This window comes from Zootermopsis nevadensis, unplaced genomic scaffold (assembly GCF_977971745.1).
Source record: "Zootermopsis nevadensis isolate Lab colony 2312 unplaced genomic scaffold, Znev_1.0 Znev_ptg000010l, whole genome shotgun sequence".
Taxonomy (NCBI): Eukaryota; Metazoa; Arthropoda; class Insecta; order Blattodea; family Termopsidae; genus Zootermopsis; species Zootermopsis nevadensis.
In genome coordinates, this window is record NW_028259142.1 from 3,473,944 (window position 1) to 3,497,611 (window position 23,668).

At 42.3% G+C, this 23,668-nt stretch overlaps 1 protein-coding gene across 7 annotated transcripts in view; it reads right to left on the reverse strand.

Moving 5' to 3' along the window:
* The window catches only part of DIP2 (disco-interacting protein 2), a 122,837-nt gene that overhangs the window by 93,205 nt on the left and 5,964 nt on the right, over positions 1-23,668 (reverse strand). For all 7 annotated transcript variants that reach the window (XM_087346236.1, XM_087346235.1, XM_087346233.1 and 4 more), the window contains exon 2: positions 496-573. In XM_087346236.1, coding sequence (XP_087202362.1) covers positions 496-573 — 78 coding nt within the window. The remainder of the gene's footprint in view (positions 1-495; positions 574-23,668) is intronic.

Consider the following 23,668-nt stretch of genomic DNA (forward strand, 5'->3'; position numbering starts at 1 on the left):
GATGATTGGCATAAAAGACGGAATTTTGAAATTTTGTATTAGAGAAAGCTGAGGCTATTAATTTGGAAGTTTAGTACATAATTTAGAAGTTCCTGCTGAGGGGGGGGGGAATTTTGATTAATTTAAATCGGGAGGGCTGCATGAGAAGCATGCAGTGGCAACTTGGAACTTGGGAACCATCCCAGCATTTGCTTGAAGACAGAGGAAAACCAAGGAAAACCTGTGTCGAGATGGCCGGTCGCAGGACCTTCCGGGTGCGCACTGACTACTAGCCAGCGGAATTCGAAGTCGAAGCTCGTCTAACATTCAGTTCTTACCGCAAAGAAAACACAACACGTCTCCATTAGAAATATCAATTCGTTAATGTTGTTTAAAGAAACATCAGGCAATAAAAGACGAGTTTTTAATTGTGTGTCGATATGGCGGAGGAACCAAGCATGGTCTTTACCATCTGGTTTCAACTGACTGTATCGATGGTTTCTGTGAAGAACTTACTTGTTTCCGGGGTGGCAACAGCGACAGCATCAGAACTGTTGCCCGCAACAACGAACCGAGACGAGGCCTTACACTTACCTGGAAAAAGACAGAAATTCACTAATTATGTTCCGTGCCAGATATTAAAATAATAATGAGACAACATCGCAAATGAGTTAGAGGCTTATTATTTTGACGGAATACGTTCCTGCATTCACGCTGCATAAATTCAGACATTTGAGGTCCAAACTTTTAACACCTCCGAAACTGGAGACTCAGTTTTTTGATCAAGAATACGTAAAGGTACGTGTTGATAACCCTACACCCGCCCTGTAAATTCACTCTGGGACATGAGCCCCATTTTTAAAGTTGAGTCTACGCTCATGTACCAGATTTCTTAACACACGACGTTTACCACCGATCGAAAAGTACAGCTCGCATAATTATAAACTGATTCACAAAGTCTATTAATCTTCATACTTGGGCACTCTTGCCGAAGAACCCAGACGTATAGTCCCTGTGTGTCTATGCGGCAAGAGAAGGGGGCGAGGGGAGCGGAGTCCCTGCCTTTCATGGGCTACAAGTCATGCTTAATAAATGACCACACCTACAAGAGGAGAGTCCCTTAATTTGCCAACAGAGCAATGACACTGCAAATTGGTGAAGCAGTCATCATCACATTCTCGGATGCAAAATTATGCTCCGAGCTCAGCCAACAGCAACTTTACGAACAGACAAGCACCTCGAGAACATTATCAAAATATTAACGTCTTTAACTTTCATCTCTCTATCAAACTAATGAGTACTTGGTGACGAGTAAAAATTATGAAGATCCTCATTATGCAAACAGCAGAAACAAGAAACTTACATGACGCGGTATAAATATATTTAACTGTCGAACCGTTTTCATTAATTATTTGGCTAAAACTTAAAACATCGCAGTAAAAGGATAGGTAGAACGTTGCTCTGAATATTTTTCCGGATCATACGCGGAGAAGGCACTGATATGGTAAACCGCCAACTTCCAGTATAATAGACAAGGTACATATGAAAATCCGCCATTCCGAAATCGCAGGAGGGTCGGTGTAATGCACTACCAAAACGCCCGTAACTAAGAAACAAATGCTAATTCGATGATGCCGGCTGGCACACTGATTCACTATGAATGTAGGCCGCACCCCCTAGCGGCAGAAGCTCGTACTACATCCGGTTCGCCCTCTATTGACACAGTCTTGAAACTTTCCGATCGCACCTCATAACATTGCTACCAATATTGGATCATCTGGAATCTGATAAGATAATATACTGCCCTTATCAACTCAGGGATCTCTTTGTGGACATACATATTCCGGCCACACGCATACAGAAACATTACGACGACCCAAACACAGAAATTTGACAATGAAGACAATAATGACTAAGGCTGATGACCGCAACACGCCTGTCAATTAGGATTAGGCCTACACAGAAAGTTTCAACATCAAGCTGAAACAATGAGAAGCATTAGATACACTCGTGCTAAATTTGTCAGAGTGTACCAACCATTCCTACTGTCGATGAACGCAACCAGCTCACTATTGTCTCACAGGGGTCACAAAAACACACAGCAAGCTACACAGAACACAGAATGACGAATCGCTCATGTGGTCATAACACCCTGCCCAATACAGCGAGTTCTAAGATTCGCTTTATTTTATAGAAAATAAATAAAATACGATAATACTTCCAGACACATCGGAACTCATCTACACCTCTCATCTTTGGCCGATGTAAGAACAACAACAAAAACATTCACCAACAAAAAAGTTTACTTAAACACTACGCACATATGTAAAACAACTTCAAATATATAAAAATGGAATCTGGATGTGAACATCACTATTAACTGATAAACAACTATAAAAAAGGTTGCATATAAGAAATTACGATTAAGTTTTAAGTTTATATAATTTTAATTAATTTTTATACACCTGAAGATGGTTCATTTAAGAACCGAAACATGTCGTAAGAAAAAGATGTTCTAAATGTAAACCGAATGTTTCGATAGGAACATCACATGATATTTTAATTATCTTAATTTTAATTTTAAATTTTAAATTGTGAATAGACGTACAAGAATAATTAATTAAATATATATTTTCACAATATGACTCAACTATATCATCTTAGAAAATAAATACTACAGAAATGTAATATCAATCTCAACGATGGTCTGGTCTAATGGAATCGGTCCTTCTTATGAAATTCCATGAGAACAGGTTAAAAACAAATTAGATCTGAGGTTCCAACAACGGCGAGTATGAACACGACTACCTTCTGGGTTGTTGCGTCATGTGGTCTTGTAGACGTTTACCGACGCCCTCAAAAGCGCATGTCTGGTGCTTGCTGGAGGCAACAAACACTTCTGAAACGTCGACAAACTTCTACAAGATCACCCGGCCCAAGACCTCAAAAGACAGCCAATTTCAGGTTAGAAACAACTCCTTTATGAAGCACGGTCCATGTGTTTCCTCAGTTCTTCCAGGGATATTGTAGAATTTTCTTAAAATAGGAGGCAACGCGTTCTTACACAGTTCGGTGCCATGATGCCTATCAAGCTGAAACATGAAAAGCTAACCAAGAGACAAACTAATCAGCACATGAGTGACTTAAGAACAACGCTATTCTAAAGGACTATACAGTTTCATTGCTGTTTTTACAGACTGGAGCGAAATGAGTAAGAAGAGGTGATTACACAGGAAGTCATCACGTTCATGAATTGAAACGTCCCCAATCAAATTACTTGTTCGGTTGATAACCTAGTGACAGGTCCTTTGCCTGTGACTGCTTTCCCTTTTTCCCAGGATCATAACCGAATCGCTACCGAAACCAATGAGTCGTCACCTAGCAACAACTACTTAAAGCATTCGCTTCTTTAACAGAAAGAGCGCGTTCAGCCAGTGACAACTGGCAGCTTCTCAGTTCACTAATTCGTGGCTTATTGAACGACGCTATCAATGACCCAGATTGGCTGGAATGTGGAAGGAAGCGGTCGTGGTCTAATCAAAGGTATTCCCCACGTATTTGTATGGTTAGAGTGAGGAAAGTCACGGCAGGTACCACTCACAACACCAACTAGTCGCCGGGCTGACATCTGATCCCGGGATCTCCCAGATATGAAGGAGTGCTAACCACTTGAAAGGGACGTTCTGTCAATATGTAATTTAACTGTTCGAAAAACAGGCATTTCATGATATTTCCACGGAAAGCGTATTAGCACTTTAAAGCCCGGTGGTAATTATGTGTACCACCTGCTTTAACAATCAGTAACTGTGCATTTTCCACTTCTCGGTGTGAAACAGGGATCATTTCCCCAAACAGCATAAATCAGATGATGTCTGTAATGATAAAGTATTGTGTTTTCTTTGCGGTAAGGAGTGAATTCTTAAATGTTATTTAGACGAGCTTCGGGCGTCAAAGCCATAGCATTTAATAATCTGGCTCTTATCCATTCTTCTTGTATTTATATAAAACCCGTTTCGGAATCTTGATTTCTTTCCGTCAGTTGGAATGGCTATAACAAAATCCTGATGAACAGTGGAGAGTGTGGGCCGTCTTATATACGCGTTCCAGTTTTCAATGCCAATAAACACAATGGCGATGGTTCCAGTCAATAAGTGGGCGGAACCTTGCAGCAAAAACTCATCTGTTCATTGAAGGCAGACAACTCTTATGGCGCCCGTCAAATACAGACACGTCCATCGCCGGCTCGTTCCACATTTAACAGATCGGCGAATGTCAAGTTAAACGCAGCAATCTATTAAAGGCGACAAACTTCCCTGATGATGGAGGCAGCAAGGGCCTCTGAAACGTTTGTAAACTTGTTGAATAATTCTTCCTTTAGAATCAGCTGACAGGTCCCATAGCCTATCCCAACAATGTCGCACAAGTCGTTGATGGTACGACGTCGATCTTCGTGAATGGCCTGCCGAATCTTCGTAACATTTTCGGGCGTTGTGCTCGAAGATGGTCGTCCAGAACGCTCGTCATCATCGACAGAGGTTCGGCCATTTTTAAAACGTGAATGCCACACAAAAGTTTGCGGACTCCCCAAATGCTTGCTTTAGCATTTCATAGGTTTCCGTAGCCGTTTTGGCGAGTCTTTGGCAAAATTTGATGCACACGCCATTCCGAAATCGCAGGAGGGTCGGTGTAATGCACTACCAAAACGCCCGTAACTAAGAAACAAATGCTAATTCGATTATGCCGGCTGGCACACTGATTCACTATGAATGTAGGCCGCAACCCCTAGCGGCAGAAGCTCGTGCTACATCCGGTTCGCCCTCTATTGACACAGTCTTGAAACTTTCCGATCGCACCTCGTATAAGCTTTCTTATGTTTCTAGTCTGTCCTGCAGACGAGAAATGAAAAAAAGTTCTAGGGTTATTCTTAATGGTAATGTTTTCACCCAACACAATATCATCGATAACAGGCAATCGCTCGTTCCATCCAATTCTGATTTTCTGGGACCTTCTCAGTGGTGCTTACTGTAAACACCAGCTTACAAGACTGTTTGTTTGTTCTAGGGCGACCTAGAAGTTTCTGATCTGCTTCAGTGCGTTAGTGATAAAAAAGACTAGACGCCCTTTCTTACTACCCGAAGATGGATACACAGCCAAGCTCCGAAACATCGTATCCAGACAACGAAAAAGTTCGAGAGCCTGCAGTTTCTTGTAACTCCGATAGTGATTGCAGGCCGGGAACCGGTTCACTGAGCAGTGTGGTGAATAAACCACTTGTTGCATTTCCAGTCAGAATGGATTGTGACATACGTCACAATCCATTCAGAATGCATCACATCGCGACAAACGTTGACTACTCAACGAAATAGGCTGAGTGGGGCGATGTTTTTGAGCCATCACCTGACGCCATTTACAGATGTTGACACGAGACAATGTTTGCAGGAGAAAAACGGTACCACCGGAGCGGAACTGTGAGCCTAAATCTTACGCGGATTCCATAAACGCGGGTCGGATCATCGCAAGGTATGTTCCCAGGACATTACAGAAAAATAAAAATCCAGGCGCGAGGTGATTCAGAACACGTAAGCCCTGTGTTAGAGAGCTCCCAACACGACGCACGCCACAGACATTCTCGTCAGTAAATTTCTTGCAACCAGGACTGGCCACATATTGCATTACGTTAAACTAAAAGATTTAAATTCATTATAAACTTTATAAATTAATACGAACGAACGGTAGACGTCTTAAAAATATCAGCAGTGTACAAGCACAAAAACAATGTATGAACAACAAAAATCTTAGAAATAAAAAGCATATCTGACTATTGAGGCAGCATGTTCCTCCTAAACGTTGATAGCCACTTATATTACTACACGTGTAGCTCAATAGCAAACACACACGATTGTCTTACATACAAACGACTTCATAGAGACAGCCCTTATTCAAATGCTTCGCGCTGATTTAACAAGTCATCATGACTCTCTATTGTCTTTGCCTGCAAGGTCCCGTTTCTAACTTCCAGTCCACGATCTTCGTACGTTCAACAGAATACAGTCTATTCATTAATATCCTCATTAGCCTGTTCATTAACTTTCATAATCTGCCATAACGTGAAGTCAAAATAACGAAACAAAAACTTACTTCTGATAAACGGACATTTGCATTTACTCTTCCAGACAACGCAGAATATTGTAGTTGGCCTTACCTCTAAATCGTCTGCATGTAAATGTTCACAGCCGAAAATGCAATTTTATACATGGCGTCATCGCAGACTGAAATGACGGAAGAAATCTACAACACGCTTCTCTACACGGGCCGACGATAACACCTGGATTCACGAGAGACGAAGGACAGATAAAAGTGAAAAATTCTGAGCTTCGTAACTCCTACTCTTCACCAGATATTATATTTCGACTATGAAATACACCAGGTGGGCAGAGAATATAGCACGCATGGGAAATATATAAAACGCACAGATAATTTAGATGGAAAACTTGTAGAAAATAGCCCTAGGTGTAGATAGGACAACTTAAAGTCATTAAATTGGACGATATGACAGTGTGAATTGGATTCATATGGTTCAGGAAGAGTCCGATGGTAGGATCTTGTACACACGAAACGACGCTGCGGGTTTTCAAAAAGTCGGAGAATATTTTTCAAAGCAGAGTACGGTATCAGGTTTTCAAAAACACCGTTCCATGCAATCAGTTAATAAGTTTGTTCGTTGGCGACAAAGCCATCCACCAGTGATGGTGGTAAATCATGCTTTTGAGGAGAAAATATCTAAATGGTTTCATATTAAAATTACGTGGTTCTAACCTACTAAATCCTATACCATTTCATGTCCCGAAACTGCTTGAAAATAAAAGCTTTAAGAAGTGTCAGAGACGATACTAACAGGACAAAATTGACCACTCCTCCCCGCAAATCAATTCTTCCAACGGAGTTAACACAAACTCAGGTTTAATTAATTTAAACACTAACACGAAGGATCAGCATATAATATTTAATTCTAAAGGTTAGTTTGTACTCCCTTACTGTAAACCGACGGTTTGGCCACGTTAACAATGAAGAGGAGAGTTTACTAGCTACGAAGTTGCGTACCAACTATAATAATTACAGAAAGTGCAGAGTATGCTTCATATTTGTGTGTTCCTGAACTAAGTTCGTACAAACAAAGTTCTCTGAACCACTTTCAAGATTGATCTGCAACCCGTAATGCGGCCACAATAGAATTTGCGACTCGATAAACCGAGAGCTAGATCCAGCGAAAGATTGAATCAACATCAACCAGATCTTTCATCACTTACATTTCCTTCGATTCAGGACGGATTTGGCAACGCATTTACACAGACATTCTTTCGTCCCATCTAGAATAATATGTTAACAACGGAGGAGAATTCTTCAAGTAGAATTTCAGCCTTTGTTAAGTTACTTGCTGTAAACTGTTGTTTTATTGAAAGTCGTTCATCTGCGGGGTGTAAAAACTATTTCTACCTCCAGACTGTAACAATAAGCCTTGTTAAGTGGACCAATCCGCCACGGTGGTCTAGTGGTTAGAACGCTGGCCTTGTAATCCTGGGGTCTCGGGTTCGAATTTATAACTTGTGTTGGGCAAGGCCGTGGTCTAGGCAACACGGAGTTTTCCTCCGGGGGCTACCCCGGTTTCTCCGTGGCATACCAACAATTACTCCATTCACACACAGAAGAAGGCAATGGCAAACCACTTCTGGATCATCTGCCAAGAACGTATATGAACAGGTCCCAGTCCGAGAAAAGGATGGAAGGATCCTGTTCATATGGACCTGTCGTCAGACAGAACACTAAATAATAACAATAAGATGAGGTGGTCTAGCGGTTAGAACGCTGGCCTTGTAATCCTGGGGTCTCGGGTTCGATTACCGGCGATGCCCGAATTTATAACTTGTGTTGGGCAAGGCCGTGGTCTAGGCAACACGGAGTTTTCCTCCGTGGCATCCCAACAATTACTCCATTCACACACAGAAGAAGGCAATGGCAAACCACTTCTGGATCATCTGCCAAGAACGTATATGAACAGGTCCCAGTCCGAGAAAAGGATGCAAGGATCCTGTTCATATGGACCTGTCGTCAGACAGAACACTTAATAGCCGCGGTGGTCTAGCGGTTAGATCGCTGGCCTTGTAATCCTGGGGTCTCGGGTTCGATTCCCGGCGGTGCCCGAATTTATAACTTGTGTTGGGCAAGGCCGTGGTCTAGGCAACACGGAGTTTTCTTCCGTGGCATCCCAACAATTACTCCATTCACACACACAGAAGAAGGCAATGGCAAACCACTTCTGGATCATCTGCCAAGAACGTATATGAACAGGTCCCAGTCCGAGAAAAGGATGGAAAGATCCTGTTCATATGGACCTGTCGTCAGACAGAACACTAAATAAATATATATATATAATAAGTGGACCAAAACATTGCACCCAGCAATATGCTAAATGGAATTGTGTTGATAAGAACAGCATGTGAGCTGCTGACCTAATTAGAGCGGCTTCGTGTTATATTATCGATTTTCTGACTCAATGTAGAAGCAAACAAAGTATGCATATTGATTAGACACAATTTCTCTGGTCATTATAAAATCTAAACCACATAAAGACAGCTTGGGTTTACACAGAAGACCAGTCCACAAAGAGTCATGGCTCCCTCCCTCTGTGATTCACTCACTATCCTGGAAGATAGAATGATTCTGGACTCTTGGCTCATCCTGTAGTCTCACTCGTGTATAATAAAATATCGATAAAATGTGAGTGGCAGTAAAATGTTCAATATAATTTCCTATCTGATAACATCGCAAAGGAAAGAAACTGATTAGTACTTTCGACCACACCACTGATCCAAAGCCTTAACTTTCCCAAACTGCAAAATATTCACTTTTATTGTAGCACATAATAGTGAAAATGCTTTTGGAGCGTGCTTTATCAAAAACATTTCAACTACCGTAATTCAACCGCCATTCAACTTTTTAGAAGTGATCACGCTATAAACTCCTTTTCATTTAGATTGCTAGGAATATCTACTCGCCCTGACAACATAATGCAGGCTAACAATACATAAACACACACTAAAAGAAAACATATAAAACACACTACATCCCTACACATTTCTCAACAGCTTGGCTACCATTCTGGGTCTTTTCCTTGATATCTAACATATATGGTTTAAACAGCAGAGTTTAAAAGAGGCATGATTTCTTTCGAATCTTCATCCCGTACCACAATTCTTCCTTATATTTGTAACTTTCGAATCCATTACATCCTTCTTTCTAGCCTATTCCTCTACCATCCCTTTCATACGAGGTGCGAACGGAAAGTTTCCAGACTGCGCGTATAAAAACCCGTACACTTATCTCAGGTATTAAATTCATCCATCACCATCGAAGTAGTTCCCCTGGGAGTGAACACAACGATCCCAGCGCCGCTGCCAAGCCTGGAAGCATCCCTGGAAATCTTTCTTTGTCAGCCTGTCAAGCACCATCTGCGATTCTGCCTGAATCTCTTCTATCGTCTCAAATCTAATTCCCTTTAGCTGAATTTTCATCTTTGGGAAGAGGAAGAAGTCACACGGAGCTAAATTCGGCGATCCGGCAAGATCTTTGAGCTCCTGACAAACGAGAAGTCGATTCTGCTTCTGGTCCTCAGACAGGATGCGTCGCATGTGGAGTTCTTCCTTTAGAATCAGCTTACAGGTCCCATAGCCTATCCCAACAATGTCGCACAAGTCGTTGATGGTACGACGTCGATCTTCGTGAATGGCCTGCCGAATCTTCGTAACATTTTCGGGCGTTGTGCTCGAAGATGGTCGTCCAGAACGCTCGTCATCATGGATAGAGGTTCGGCCATTTTTAAAACGTGAATGCCACACAAAAGTTTGTGCACGACCCATTGCGGACTCCCCAAATGCTTGCTTTAGCATTTCATAGGTTTCCGTAGCCGTTTTGGCGAGTCTTTGGCAAGAGATTCAGGCAGAATCGCAGATGGTGCTTGACAGGCTGACAAAGAAAGATTTCCAGGGATGCTTCCAGGCTTGGCAGCGGCGCTGGGATAGTTGTGTTCACTCCCAGGGAAACTACTTCGAGGGTGATGGATGAATTTAATACCTGAGATAAGTGTACGGGTTTTTATACGCGCAGTCTGTAAACTTTCCGATCGCACCTCGTATGTCCGTCTTAACACCATTCTTCTCATTTCATCCTTTTCTTTATCATACCTTTGAGTCCTCCCCTTAAAAACACGCCGTTAGAGAAGGAAGGCGAAACAGGCCTGTATTATTTGATCTGAAAGGTTTCGATGAGGAACCCATCCATTTATAAACAGTGTAAGAAAGCATGAGACTTTTCGATATAATACAAATAAATCCAGTATAAATGTAAAACAGATACAAAAACAGAACAGCCGAAGTTCATCTAAATAATATTTAAGAATTCAGTCCGTACCGCAAAGAAAACGCCACACTTCACCATTACAAAGATCAACTGGTTAATGCTTTTTACAGTGTCTTTACAGTTTTTATACGGAATCCACGACAAAATAAACTACTGACTTATGAAGCAGATGGTACGTAATTTATCAGTGCGTTCTAAAAGGCTAACAGAATCACCTATATTTAACGGATACGCAAGTTTTGGAGTCCCTTGTGAATTCAGTACGGATTTGGTTCAGTGCACTATGTATAGCCCAACTCAGGCAATGGACAACGTTCAACATAACAACTACTTTATGCTCTACAACTCCTCGAATTTTGCATACGTATCTATGAATCTTGTAAACACAGGCCGCAAACACAAGCCTCGTTCATTAGCCCCTCAGCGCCCACCTTATCTATAACATTGCTAAGTTAGCTACAAGCTATACTTGTGAATACATGACACGGGCCATTTGCTAATTTCCCCTAAGAATACGCAAACAAACCGCTGGAACAAGAAATGTCTACTGTATCCCCTGCATTGTGACTTCTTACTATACATTGCAATCATACATGTGGTTAGCAGCACGCGATGTTATCTGTACACAGCTACGGCCGTCTTGCCACTATTTTAAAGACAGTAGCCTTGAACAGTAGTATTCAACCTGGGGTACGCTACTCCCGGGGGTACGCGAAGACATCTTAAGGGGGTACGTGAAATTTTAAAATATATATATATATATTTTATGATAAACACTGAATAATCAGTAATGTAATTTGTTTAATTTATTTTAAATGTAATTATATACTATGTATAACTTGAATTATACACCAACAACTTTGGGGGTACAAAGTTGAAGAGAAATTATATCTGGGGGTACGCGAAGACATCTTAGGGGGTACGTGAAATTTTAAAACATATATATATATATATATTTTATGATAAACACTGAATAATCAGTAATTTGTTTAATTTATTTTAAATGTAATTATATACTATGTATAACTTTAATTATACACCAACAACTTCGGGGGTACAAATTTGAAGAGAAATTATATCTGGGGGTACGCGAACAAAAAATGTTGAATACCAGTGGCCTAGAACATGCGAGCCATTTAATCTCTGTTTCTGGACTTTACCAAAAGTCTTAACTAATCACGTTTTAAAGGAAGGACCTTCCTTCGTCATCAATTAAAGAAGGGAGACTTTGCAGGTATGTGGTAATTCTGGCTCGTTTGTTTAAACCTGGAACCGAGTGACACTTTTACTTTTGGAACTACGCGCCTTGGACAAAGGCAGATGTCGGAAAGTGTTTCTTAACGGAAAAAAAACGTTGTGCAAAGTTCCGCTTTAATGATCCAGCTTCCCAGTTAATAAACCCACCAAGTCCAAGGGAAAACCCAGCCTTGAAAATTTAATATTAATACTAACTAATAAGATTGCTTCAAAATAAATCATTCAATAAGGTCTTAATCAGGACCTCTGTACACATTTATTCTCATTCTCTTCCAGTGACAATTTTTCAATTCACTGTGCCCTTTAAGGGTCCAGAGTAAACGTCTCATCTTTTGTCAAACGCCCCTGCTTCCGTATTCCGTGCCCCAAATTAACAAAATATGTTCCTTTACCTCTCAGCATTCGCCAAACTATATAAAACCTCGTAACCTATAAATCACTCTTCTTGTAATCTGTGAACTACCTTCCAACCCCCCTCCCACCGCCAAGCTGGTGACCAGCAGTCTTGAACATCCTTTGTTGCTGTCTTCCTAGGGGCACACAGACGTATACAGGATCCCCAGGGATCACTCTGTCTGAAGCACTCACCCGCCTGGTGCCACAACAAATTGCCATTAGTGTTATTTGCTGTTCATCAGGACTGAGAGATGTAGTTCACAAACGGACACCGCTGTAATATTGGTCGAAAGAAACGGCTACAGCACCGGATGGATGCAAAGAGACTGACTGGCTGAATGAGGAGCTTCAAAATTAGAAAAACTATGGACAAAGAATCACTCTCAAAACTGTTTACCAAGTGAAATTCAAGCCAAGAGTCCCCGTACTTTATACACTGTCCGCCCAGCGTTAAAAATGGGCGACAAACCAAAGAACCTTTGAAGATATCCGTCTTCTGGGTTGTTGCGAAGAATCGTCCTGATGACGGAGGCAGTATGACCTCTGAAACGCTGGTAAACATCTACCAGACTACACAGCGCAACAACCCAGAAGACAGAAATCTTCATACTCATCGCCCTGATGACGGAGGCAGTATGACCTCTGAAACGTTGGTTAACATCGACCTGACTACACAGCGCAACAACCCAGAAGACAGAAATCTTCATACTCTGATGACGGAGGCAGTATGACCTCTGAAACGTTGGTTAACATCGACCAGACTACACAGCGCAACAACCCAGAAGACAGAAATCTTCATACTCTGATGACGGAGGCAGTATGACCTCTGAAACGTTGGTTAACATCGACCAGACTACACAGCACAACAACCCAGAAGACAGAAATCTTCATACTCTGATGACGGAGGCAGTATGACCTCTGAAACGTTGGTTAACATCGACCAGACTACACAGCACAACAACCCAGAAGACAGAAATCTTCATACTCTGATGACGGAGGCAGTATGACCTCTGAAACGTTGGTTAACATCGACCAGGACTACACAGCGCAACAACCCAGAGGATGGATATCTTCATACTCACCGCTGTGAGAACCTCAAGTCTTACAAAGAACCTTTACCCCGAGTGAGAGATGAAGCCTCTAATTTAGGACCGAGGGTGCCATGTGTTCAATGTGCCTTATGAGGTGTTTCTTTAATGGGGTCAAAGTTAAGCAGTTATATTTTCTGTCCGGGAGGGGGGGGATCCTTTGCCACTGCCGGGAATCAAACCCCGGTCTTCCACTACGCAGACATATACTGAACTCACTCATGTCCTTACAACAACGTTAAATACGAAATAGCAACAAGTGTAGTTTTTATTAATCACATTCATGACATTAACAGGAGCTCCATGTGACTGTATCATTAACAAGCCACGACTATTTCCAATCAGCCTTCACCAATCCACAACTCACAAATGTATTAACACTCGTCAACAAAAGCGCGGAGCGGAAAGCTGTATTAGCCACACTGCTGGCAGACTCGATAACATCAGCTTCACTCTATAATCTACAATGATCGTCCGGGGAAAAAAGAAACGACAAGCAAAGACGTCATTTCGCATGAACTTCTTGGATAAATGTTACCTTAGACAACTTTCCCTAGAGGGGCTTTGGATCTCCGACAAGCTTTGCCTTCGCCTCAAGTTAGATCAAACCCACTGCACTGAATCCGGTGCTCACTGGCCTGTAAATCCAAGCGTCTACTTCCCTGTGAGTGCAATGTAGACCACCCGTAACACCGCACATGTATTGTGTTGCTGGCATACTAAAAGTACAGTCCATACATCGACCCCACGCCAACTGTTACGATAAATATATCAGGATCGCATCGTACGCGACATATTTTATAACTAAAAGCTACGAAATTAAAGAATGTTTAATTCATATTATAATGTATTTCAGTCTACGAACTTCCTCGGAAGATAAGAGTCACAATTTGTTATTTTACTTATGCGCCATAACACTATGCTTTCAGACGTGTCGAACAAGATAGGAAATACATGCACAGCGTAATGACTTGGGGACGTTCGTTCTGTAATTGGTTCTTGATCACTTGACATGGAAATTCCAGTCGAAGGTAACTTCCTTGATCATTATCGACTTTGATATTTGGATTGAACGATCAATTTTAAATGCTCGGAACATTTTTCGCTTTGGCGTGTTGTACAATGCCTCTTAAGACTAAAATTTTGTGTGATTCTATTCTTTAACGAGACTTCTACACGATACGAAACAAAATACTAGCCTTTTAAAGGGAGTTACGCTCTGTGACAATGTAGTTATATACGTGATGTTACTAAGAGTGGGTATAATCCCCTTTAATGAGAGTCTATGAAGTTGCATGTAGAAAAATCGGATAATTACTTATGGAAAATGCGATGGCATGTGTGAACTAAAAAATATATGAGATGGTAAAGTTGCGTAATATTGTGATATAATAAATATATATATTTTTTTTAAATCTTGTCCGTCTAATCACAATAAATTCTCATTAAATATTAAAATATTACAATAATTAATATTTAAAATATTTAAAATATCAAATGATGACGACATGTCGTGAAAAATGATGGTCTAATGTAAATCGAATATTTCGATAATGAACATCGTTTGATATTTTAAATATTTTAAATGTTAATTATTGTAATATTTTAATATTTAATAAGAATTTATTGTGATTAGACGGACAAGATTTAAAATATATAAAAATATATATATATATACATTGTAGCAACGAAGTGTGAGAAGCGAAGATAAGACAGATATAAGGAAAGGAATGAAATACTGGTGTAAGGCAGGGCGTAAAAGTACGTCAGGAACAAAAGAAAGAAATAACGGGTCAGAGAAATTGAGATAAGACGGAAAAAGGGTGAGTGATTACGATACGAACAAAACATTCGCAGTTGAATTTCAACGGGCTTTTACATTAATACATACGCAACGAAATTCTTCAATATAACGTTAAACACCAAGGTCGAGGAAGAAGGCAGCAGGACACAAATTCACACAGTCCAGTTAATGAATAGCGTGTTCGATTTGACAGAGTAAAACACAAACGGTCTGATTCATTTCCACTGCAATAATTTACGTACGCTGCGCCGATACGTTTGTAATTTTGTCACGGTCTCTTAGCAGTTCCTCGAGAAAACCTTTGAAGAAATTCCGGTCGTAGGTTCAGACTTTTAACAGTACACACAATGGGAGGATATTCTGGTTACCACAGGAAACGAAAAGGACAATATGGTAACACCAACAGTTCTTAAAACAATTGTCAGCGTGCATTAAAGCAACTATCCGATCACTCACGCAGTTATTCCCAGAGTTTGCATACAAAGCGGGTCCCTTTGAATGACCCATGCTCTGAGTAATAAGGAAAAAAATATGCAGACTCTTTCCTGTGTACATGGAAACAAAACTGATAATAAAGTGGCCATTGCGGGTTGGATCAGCCAGAACGTCGACAAACATTTTAGACAGGAAAAAGGAAAAGAGGCGAGTGTTCCAAGTTCCCGTGATTGTTTAAAGTACGTCGGCTCATTCGACAGGAAATTCGTAAAGTTGTTGGGGAAACAATAGGTCCGATAAAAATGGGGCGAGGAGTGCATTGATGTGATGTGATACTGCTAATTCTTTTCACCACAAACTAGTTTGACCGCGGAGGCACGGGTTAGCCCCCAAAGCAGTCCATGTGGGATTAGTGGTGGACGAGGTGGCAGCGAGGTTTTTCTCAGGGCCCTCCTGTTCTCCCCTGTCAGCATCATTCCACCGCTGCTCCATATTCACTCGTATCGTCCAGAGGATGGACCAGAGGCACGGTCTCACCACATCACAACAATAAAGGAGAAAAATATGATTCGTTATACGTCGGGGATTCGTACCGGTGAGTCTCCGTGAGCTACGAAAACGGGAAAAACGGACACGCACTGCCCTAGCAGTGGATTTTCAGAGTGATCTATCGCGAGATGCCTTAATCTGCACTCCTCGGGGTGAAAATGGTGGGGGCGAGTCAGTGGAACTGACCGCGGACAGAATACTGAAGTTCATGATACTTCAATAAACAGTGGAAATGCGAAAATGCCGACGTAACGAGAGTAGCCTGTGTTATCAACGCATTCACCAGACGCAGCTGAGGAAACCAAAGATCCTCTCTCTCTCTCTCTCTCAAGACGCAGCGAGAAGAACTTGGAAAAACCGCCTGCCTCAGGAATGCGACTCACTAACGAATTCCATGCGAGTGCCTGAGGCAGATATGAAAATCTCGGAAGCAGGAAAGCGTCGGCCATGACTCAGGTTCACATAACTGCACACAGGGGGGAAACACCGTCAACTGAGTGGGCGGGACTCGTTAATATTCAGGTCCTGGTGACCTTCAGAACCCTCTACTCTACGAACCGGCGTTAACGGAGTGTGGCAAAGAGTACATCATCATCTCGTTCAATCTTGGCATGGCTGACATACGCATATCGTATACCGTCCAGCTGCTGGGATTTGCCTCCGTTCACTTTCTGGACCACTTTATTCGCGGGCGATGTAATACATCCGTTTCACTTTTTTAACAGACTTCGATGTTACGTGATAATCTTATGTACGAGGTGCGATCGGAAAGTTTCAAGACTGTGTCAATAGAGGGCGAACCGGATGTAGTACGAGCTTCTGCCGCTAAGGGGTTGGGCCTACATTCATAGTGAATCAGTGTGCCAGCCGGCATCATCGAATTAGCATTTCTTTCTTAGTTACGGGCGTTTTGGTAGTGCATTACACCGACCCTCCTGCGATTTCGGAATGGCGTGTGCATCAAATTTTGCCAAAGACTCGCCAAAACGGCTACGGAAACCTATGAAATGCTAAAGCAAGCATTTGGGGATTCCGCAATGGGTCGTGCACAAACTTTTGTGTGGCATTCACGTTTTAAAAATGGTCGAACCTCTGTCGATGATGACGAGCGTTCTGGACGACCATCTTCGAGCACAACGCCCGAAAATGTTACGAAGATTCGGCAGGCCATTCACGAAGATCGACGTCGTACCATCAGCGACTTGTGCGACATTGTAGGGATAGGCTATGGGACCTGTCAGCTGATTCTAAAGGAAGAACTCCACATGCGATGCATCCTGTCTGAGGACCAGAAGCAGAATCGACTTCTCGTTTGTCAGGAGCTCAAAGATCTTGCAAGAACCGACCCCAACTTCCTTTCTAAGGTTTCCTCTTCCCAAAGATGAAAATTCAGCTAAAGGGAAGGAGATTTGAGACGATAGAAGAGATTCAGGCAGAATCGCAGATGGTGCTTGACAGGCTGACAAAGAAAGATTTCCAGGGATGCTTCCAGGCTTGGCAGCGGCGCTGGGATCGTTGTGTTCACTCCCAGGGGAACTACTTCGAGGGTGATGGATGAATTTAATACCTGAGATAAGTGTACGGGTTTTTATAGGCGCAGTCTTGAAACTTTCTGATCGCACCTCGTAAAATTACTTCAAAGCAGGAACTGTCTTCAACACATCCGTCCACCTTCTTCACACCTAGCGCCACAACGATGAACCAACTGACGGCTGGCCACATTTCTACCACAAAAACATAGGAACGTGCTATATTCCTGAGATATTGACGCGAATAACACTGACTGTGTTCTTACAAGGCAGTGTCTGATATAAACACGCTACTAAATTTGGTAAGTTCAGTGTTAAGATCTCACACACAGAGAAGAAGGAAATTAATAACAGCCATACAGGGAATCCCATTGGACATGATGGACTTTCATTACGTAATTTACCTACTCGTGGTCTGACGTAAGTCTCCAGACTTTATAAATATTTAAGAGCATTGTGAAACATCAAGATTTCATAGTCAGAATTTCCGTCAAAGTTCGATTCGGTACAGTAATGCCTAAAAGCAAGTAGGCCACTAATAGTCTCTTAAACCAATTGACACTACATCGATGGTTAAAGTGTCCAACCGAGTGCATCTACACCGTTAACGCGCCTGGTTTACGTTCGTGGGCACGGAATTATGCATCCATTCGGCACTCTTATTTTGTATTTCGGAGGTTTTCCGTTCGCTTCTCGGAATGAAAGTAGGAAGTTATGGCTGACGTTTGCCGATCATGTCTGCTTCATAAAACATTAAATATCGAACTTCTTGATTTTACCATCCTAAAAAGAGTCTGTAAAGAACACAAGTTATGGAGAAGAACTTCTCTGTGAATGTTTTGTTTCCAATATCTAGCAACGTCACCTCTCCTGAGTTCCAAAAATCTTCCTCAAAACTTTGTTCTAAGACGCCTTAAACCCATCCTTTTCCCGAAAAAGTGACAGTCGAAATTTCACGTGCCTTTAAAACACACAGAATTAAAATATTCATACATTTTAATCCCTAAGGATTTCATATGGGTCAACGTTAAATAACGTAAGAACGAATTTAGTAGATAACTGTGTTGTGAGACACAGCTGTAGGGCACTTAGTGCAAATAGTGCACTAGAACGGATGTTCTGTGATACGATGTCAACAAAGAAAGTAGGATTCTAGGGACGTTATCAGAACGGCGGGTTGGTTTGTTCCGGAAAAGATAACGTGTTCGACTTGGAGATTTGTCACCAAGAGGCCGTACGCCTTTATTTATCCACCATATTTGTCAACACTTGTCAACTTCAAAGGAAATAACAAAATATTATTAATAACCGGAAATTCCTGAAATTGTCGAGGTATGCACCGGAAGTTCGGACTAACGGAGTTTTTGAAGTATTTTTCTTATACACTTCCCACGAATCAGTGCTGGTGTAGCTGCCACATGAAGGTCCCTGACGTTAAATCGCTTGTCCTCATCAGCAACCTTGACGTCTTAAATAACGGTGGGCGAAAGAGAGGAAAGTTCGTACGATGCTCTGGTCAGTTGCACTACGGAGCGAACACCGCCGTGAACGATGTTACGGTATGCAGACACCGAGCAAACTCACGCAAACGATACTAGTTCGTAAAATTTGAGGTTTTCACAGCGGTGAGTATCAAGATTGCTGTCGTCTGGGTTGTTGCGCCGTGTAGTCTGGCCGATGTTAACCGACGTTTCAGAGGTCATACTGCCTCCGTCATCAGGGCGATGAGTATGAAGATTTCTGTCTTCTGGGTTGTTGCGCCGTATAGTCTGGTAGATGTTAACCAACGTTTCAGAGGTCATACTGCCTCCGTCATCAGGGCGATGAATTTGCAAATTGGGTGCGTGCATATTCATAGCCCTGATGACGGAGGCAGTATGACCTCTGAAACGTTGGTCAACGTCGACCAGACTACACGGCGCAACAACCCAGAAGACAGAAATCTTCATACTCTAATGACGGAGGCAGTATGACCTCTGAAACGTTGTTAAACATCGACCAGACTACACAGCGCAACAACCCTGAAGACAGAAATCTTCATACTCTGATGACGGAGGCAGTATGACCTCTGAAACGTCGGTAATCTTCTACCAGACTACACGGCGCAACAACCCAGAAGACAGAAATCTTCATAGTCTGATGACGGAGGCAGTATGACCTCTGAAACGTCGGTAATCTTCTACCAGACTACACAGCGCAACAAGCCAGAAGACAGCAATCTTGATACTCTTATGACGGAGGCAGTATGACCTCTGAAACGTTGGTTAACGTCGACCAGACTACACAGCGCAACAACCCAGAAGACAGAAATCTTCATACTCATCGCCCTGATGACGGAGGCAGTATGACCTCGGAAACGTTGGTTAACGTCGACCAGACTACACAGCGCAACAACCCAGAAGACAGAAATCTTCATACTCATCGCCCTGATGACGGAGGCAGTATGACCTCTGAAACGTTGGTTAACGTCGACCAGACTACACAGCGCAACAACCCAGAAGACAGAAATCTTGGTACTAGTTCGCATCTTCGTGTTCAACTTTCACGTTCTCCGTCAAAAAGTGGACCTACCAGTGGATATAACGAAGTAGCCTGGAACTTGACACCCCTGTGTGGGTCGTGTCAAAGACGATGGGAGAAAGTGGACGCGCCCTCGTGATGGACAGCGTTGCAGCTTTAACACTCCCACACAAACACCGCCTTATCGTGTCTTGAAACGACGGTTCACAGATAGGATGTATTGCCTTCTTACCTTGGCACATACACGATCAGCAACCCTTCCAGTATCTACCGAGTTTGTGACCGGATTGAAGGCCGATGTATTTTCTCCATAACCTCACCCCTTTTACTTAAGATCCATTTTAATATTATCCCCCCACGCATTCAAAACTCACGTGTGATCTCAATTCAGGTGATAAAGGACGGCATGATACCAACCATTAATAAGCTCTTAATTTTGATTTGTTACTCTCGTTACCAAATATTTCCTTCAGTACGTTTGACCTGCGTTCACGTGATGATGTATGAGCATTGGTTACGTCGATTTATCTGCATTTACTCCTGGACCAACATCCTTACCAGTTGAAATATGAAACAGACATCTCGTCTTGCAGTAATGAATAGATTCTTCAAACTGTCCAGATACGCACTTCAGTCCACCTAGAAGGTAAACGACCTTGAAGTACAGATTCTTCACACCTGGATGTGAAATTTCTAGTTCCTTTGACAATGATACTTTCAGTTATTAGAGGAGAACTTTGAAAGAAAAGAGGGAACACTTCTAAAACAGCTGATCTTAAAAGCCAGGTGAGATCCTTATTGCCTATTTGTCTGTAACTGTTCAATAATTGTATTTGAATCAAAATTTTTTGATAAAACCAAACACTTCGGCCCGTCACTTGATATTCTCCATCAGCTTCAAGGATTATGTAGTATGACCCGTATCGATTCCGGTTCAATAAATAATTAGTACGTACATACTGCCTCCATCTTCAGGGCTTCGGACCTGTGGATGAAGACACTGTGTTTTCTGTACTCAAGGCCTTAAGACGGAGGCATTATGTTTTACCGAAACGCTGCAATCTACTGACAGGTCAACAGAGCGCCAGAATCGAAGAGAACATCATCCTCACTGCCTTGAGAACCTCAAATCTCGCATAATACTGTTCCTGTACTTATGCAACACGCAATTAAGACACAGGCGTGTGGGGGAGTGGAGGAAAAGCTCCACGTATTACCAGCTTTACAATTGGAGTAAAAAGCCGCCTACAACCATTGGCAAGAGGCAAGGCAGGCCTTGAGGAACTCGGTGTCGTCCAGGACGCGGTAATTTTGACTCAGAAATCTCGGCTCTAGGCTGTTCGATGGAGTTAAAAAATTATCCCAAACACAAAACTTACAGCGGTGCTCAAATTTATAACTTGTGTTGGGCAATGCCGTGGTCTAGGCATCACGGAGTTTTCCTCCGTGGCATCCCAACAATTACTCCATTCACACACAGAAGAAGGCAATGGCAAACCACTTCTGGATCATCTGCCAAGAACGTATATGAACAGGTCCCAGTGCGAGAAAAGGATGGAAGGATCCTGTTCATATGGACCTGTCGTCAGACAGAACACTAAATAATAGTAAGATGAGGTGGTCTAGCGGTTAGAACGCTGGCCTTGTAATCCTGGGGGTCTCGGGTTCGATTCCCGGCGGTGCCCGAATTTATAACTTGTGTTGGGCAAGGCCGTGGTCTAGGCAACACGGAGTTTTCCTCCGGGGGCTTCCCCGGTTTATCCGTGGCATCCCAACAATTACTCCATTCACACACAGAAGAAGGCAATGGCAAACCACTTCTGATCATCTCTGCCAAGAATGTATATGAACAGGTCCCAGTCCGAGAAAAGGATGGAAGGATCCTGTTCATATGGACCTGTCGTCAGACAGAACACTACAAATAAAAATAAAAGAATGAAACGCACAGCACAGGGCACCAATCCCTTTTCACCACTGCAGATGTACAAGGGAAAGTCGAAACGCGCGTTGTGCAAATAGCAGGGGTAGACGGGTGAGGCCAAGCCGGGTCGGTCTGACCGAGAACTTGCGAGAACAATCATTCCCTCATTAACGATATGTGACAGACAAAACGTAGGATTACATTGTGCTTTTCTCTAACCGCGGCGAAACTGGCAATCATCCTGTCGTACAACCTCAGTCGCCACTAAACACTCAAATGCTTACAAAATTCTTCACGGGCTACCGACCGTGTCAGGTAGCTGAAAGGTTAAAAAACCATTCATACCTAATATAAGGCAGTTCTCACAAACATTTACGTTACGAGGGGCTGGTGAAATGGATACTGTTCAGAACATATCAGAAGCTGTAACCAAACTGCATGTTTAAACATCACAGAAACGTCGCACAAGACGAACAGCGCCATTCAGGCGATTGAAGACGGCACAGAACTCTCGGCGTAACAAAGCTAGCACCGCTGTACTCGTGACGTAGAGCCGAGCGGAAGGGCGAAGGGGTGTCTAAAGTCCTTCTGTGGACCTGTTTGGCGACGGGTCCGACAATGTCCTACCAAAAGTATAAGGTGCTAAAATGTTTGACGGACTATACAGAAGTTTACCGACGTACAGTTTTTAAATCGATGTTACAACGACGGGCATGGCAACGGTTGCATTTATATGTTAATTATCTTCATTTGCCCGTAGGAAATGGACACAGGACATTTGTTCCTTCATGTTGTAAGCAATTCTCGTCTCCCTCGTGCGTACTACATGTCTCGCTCATCCTATCCTCGGTACGTTTTAATAAATTTGGACGCAGAACAGCTAAGTTTAGAAAACAAGGTTTTTCAAGCTTGATCACGGCAAGTAAAGAATTAAAATTATACAATGCAGTCAGCCAGTTAATGTGGAGAGATGCTAATTCTTTTGAGATGAGGACGCTAATTTATTCGCATCACGACTGCCAACTTTACTAGTGAAGACGTGTACTGGTCTGATCTTCCTAAAATCACGTTACGTATAAGTGGTCGTATTTCTTGTGACGCCGATTTACGTATAATCGGAAAACGAAGCCACCAAAGGAATTATAAACAAAACGGATGGTTTCAGTATTTGTAAAGAATTAGCTATTCGTAGGACTGTAATGTTTTCAAATTGGTCCATTCTGCATTTCAAATTTTGAAGTACGAAGTGCAAAAAAAAAAAAAAACATTTAAGAATTCAGTTCTTACCGCAAAGAAAACACAACGCGTTAATACTGTTTGTGGAAATAATCCCTATTTACACTGAGAATCAAACGAAACCTACAAATACACTCTGTGCTAATGCGGGTTCACTGAACGTCAAAGAGGATGGCACTTGATTCAAGACTAAAGTCGAAACATGCTCATTCCGCGTTACTTCAAAGCAAACACCCGTGGGCCTTCGGAAGTTAATCACTGGACATCTACGAACCTCTCCAAGCCATAGTTTGTCCATCCCTTCAGTCCTTATAAACACGCCTCGTGGTGCAGCGGTTATTGATAATGCAAAGTCAAAGGAGTTGACTGTTCTCCTAAACAAAAGAGCCTCTCGTTCTACTACATTTAAGTGCCTTCCTACTTGTGTTCACGATTACGTGGCAGATCCACTAGACCAAACGACAAGGAAATGTTTCCTCAACTGGTAACTTTGTTGAAGCAACCCACAGACACTTGACTTCATTAAACGCTTCATTAGACA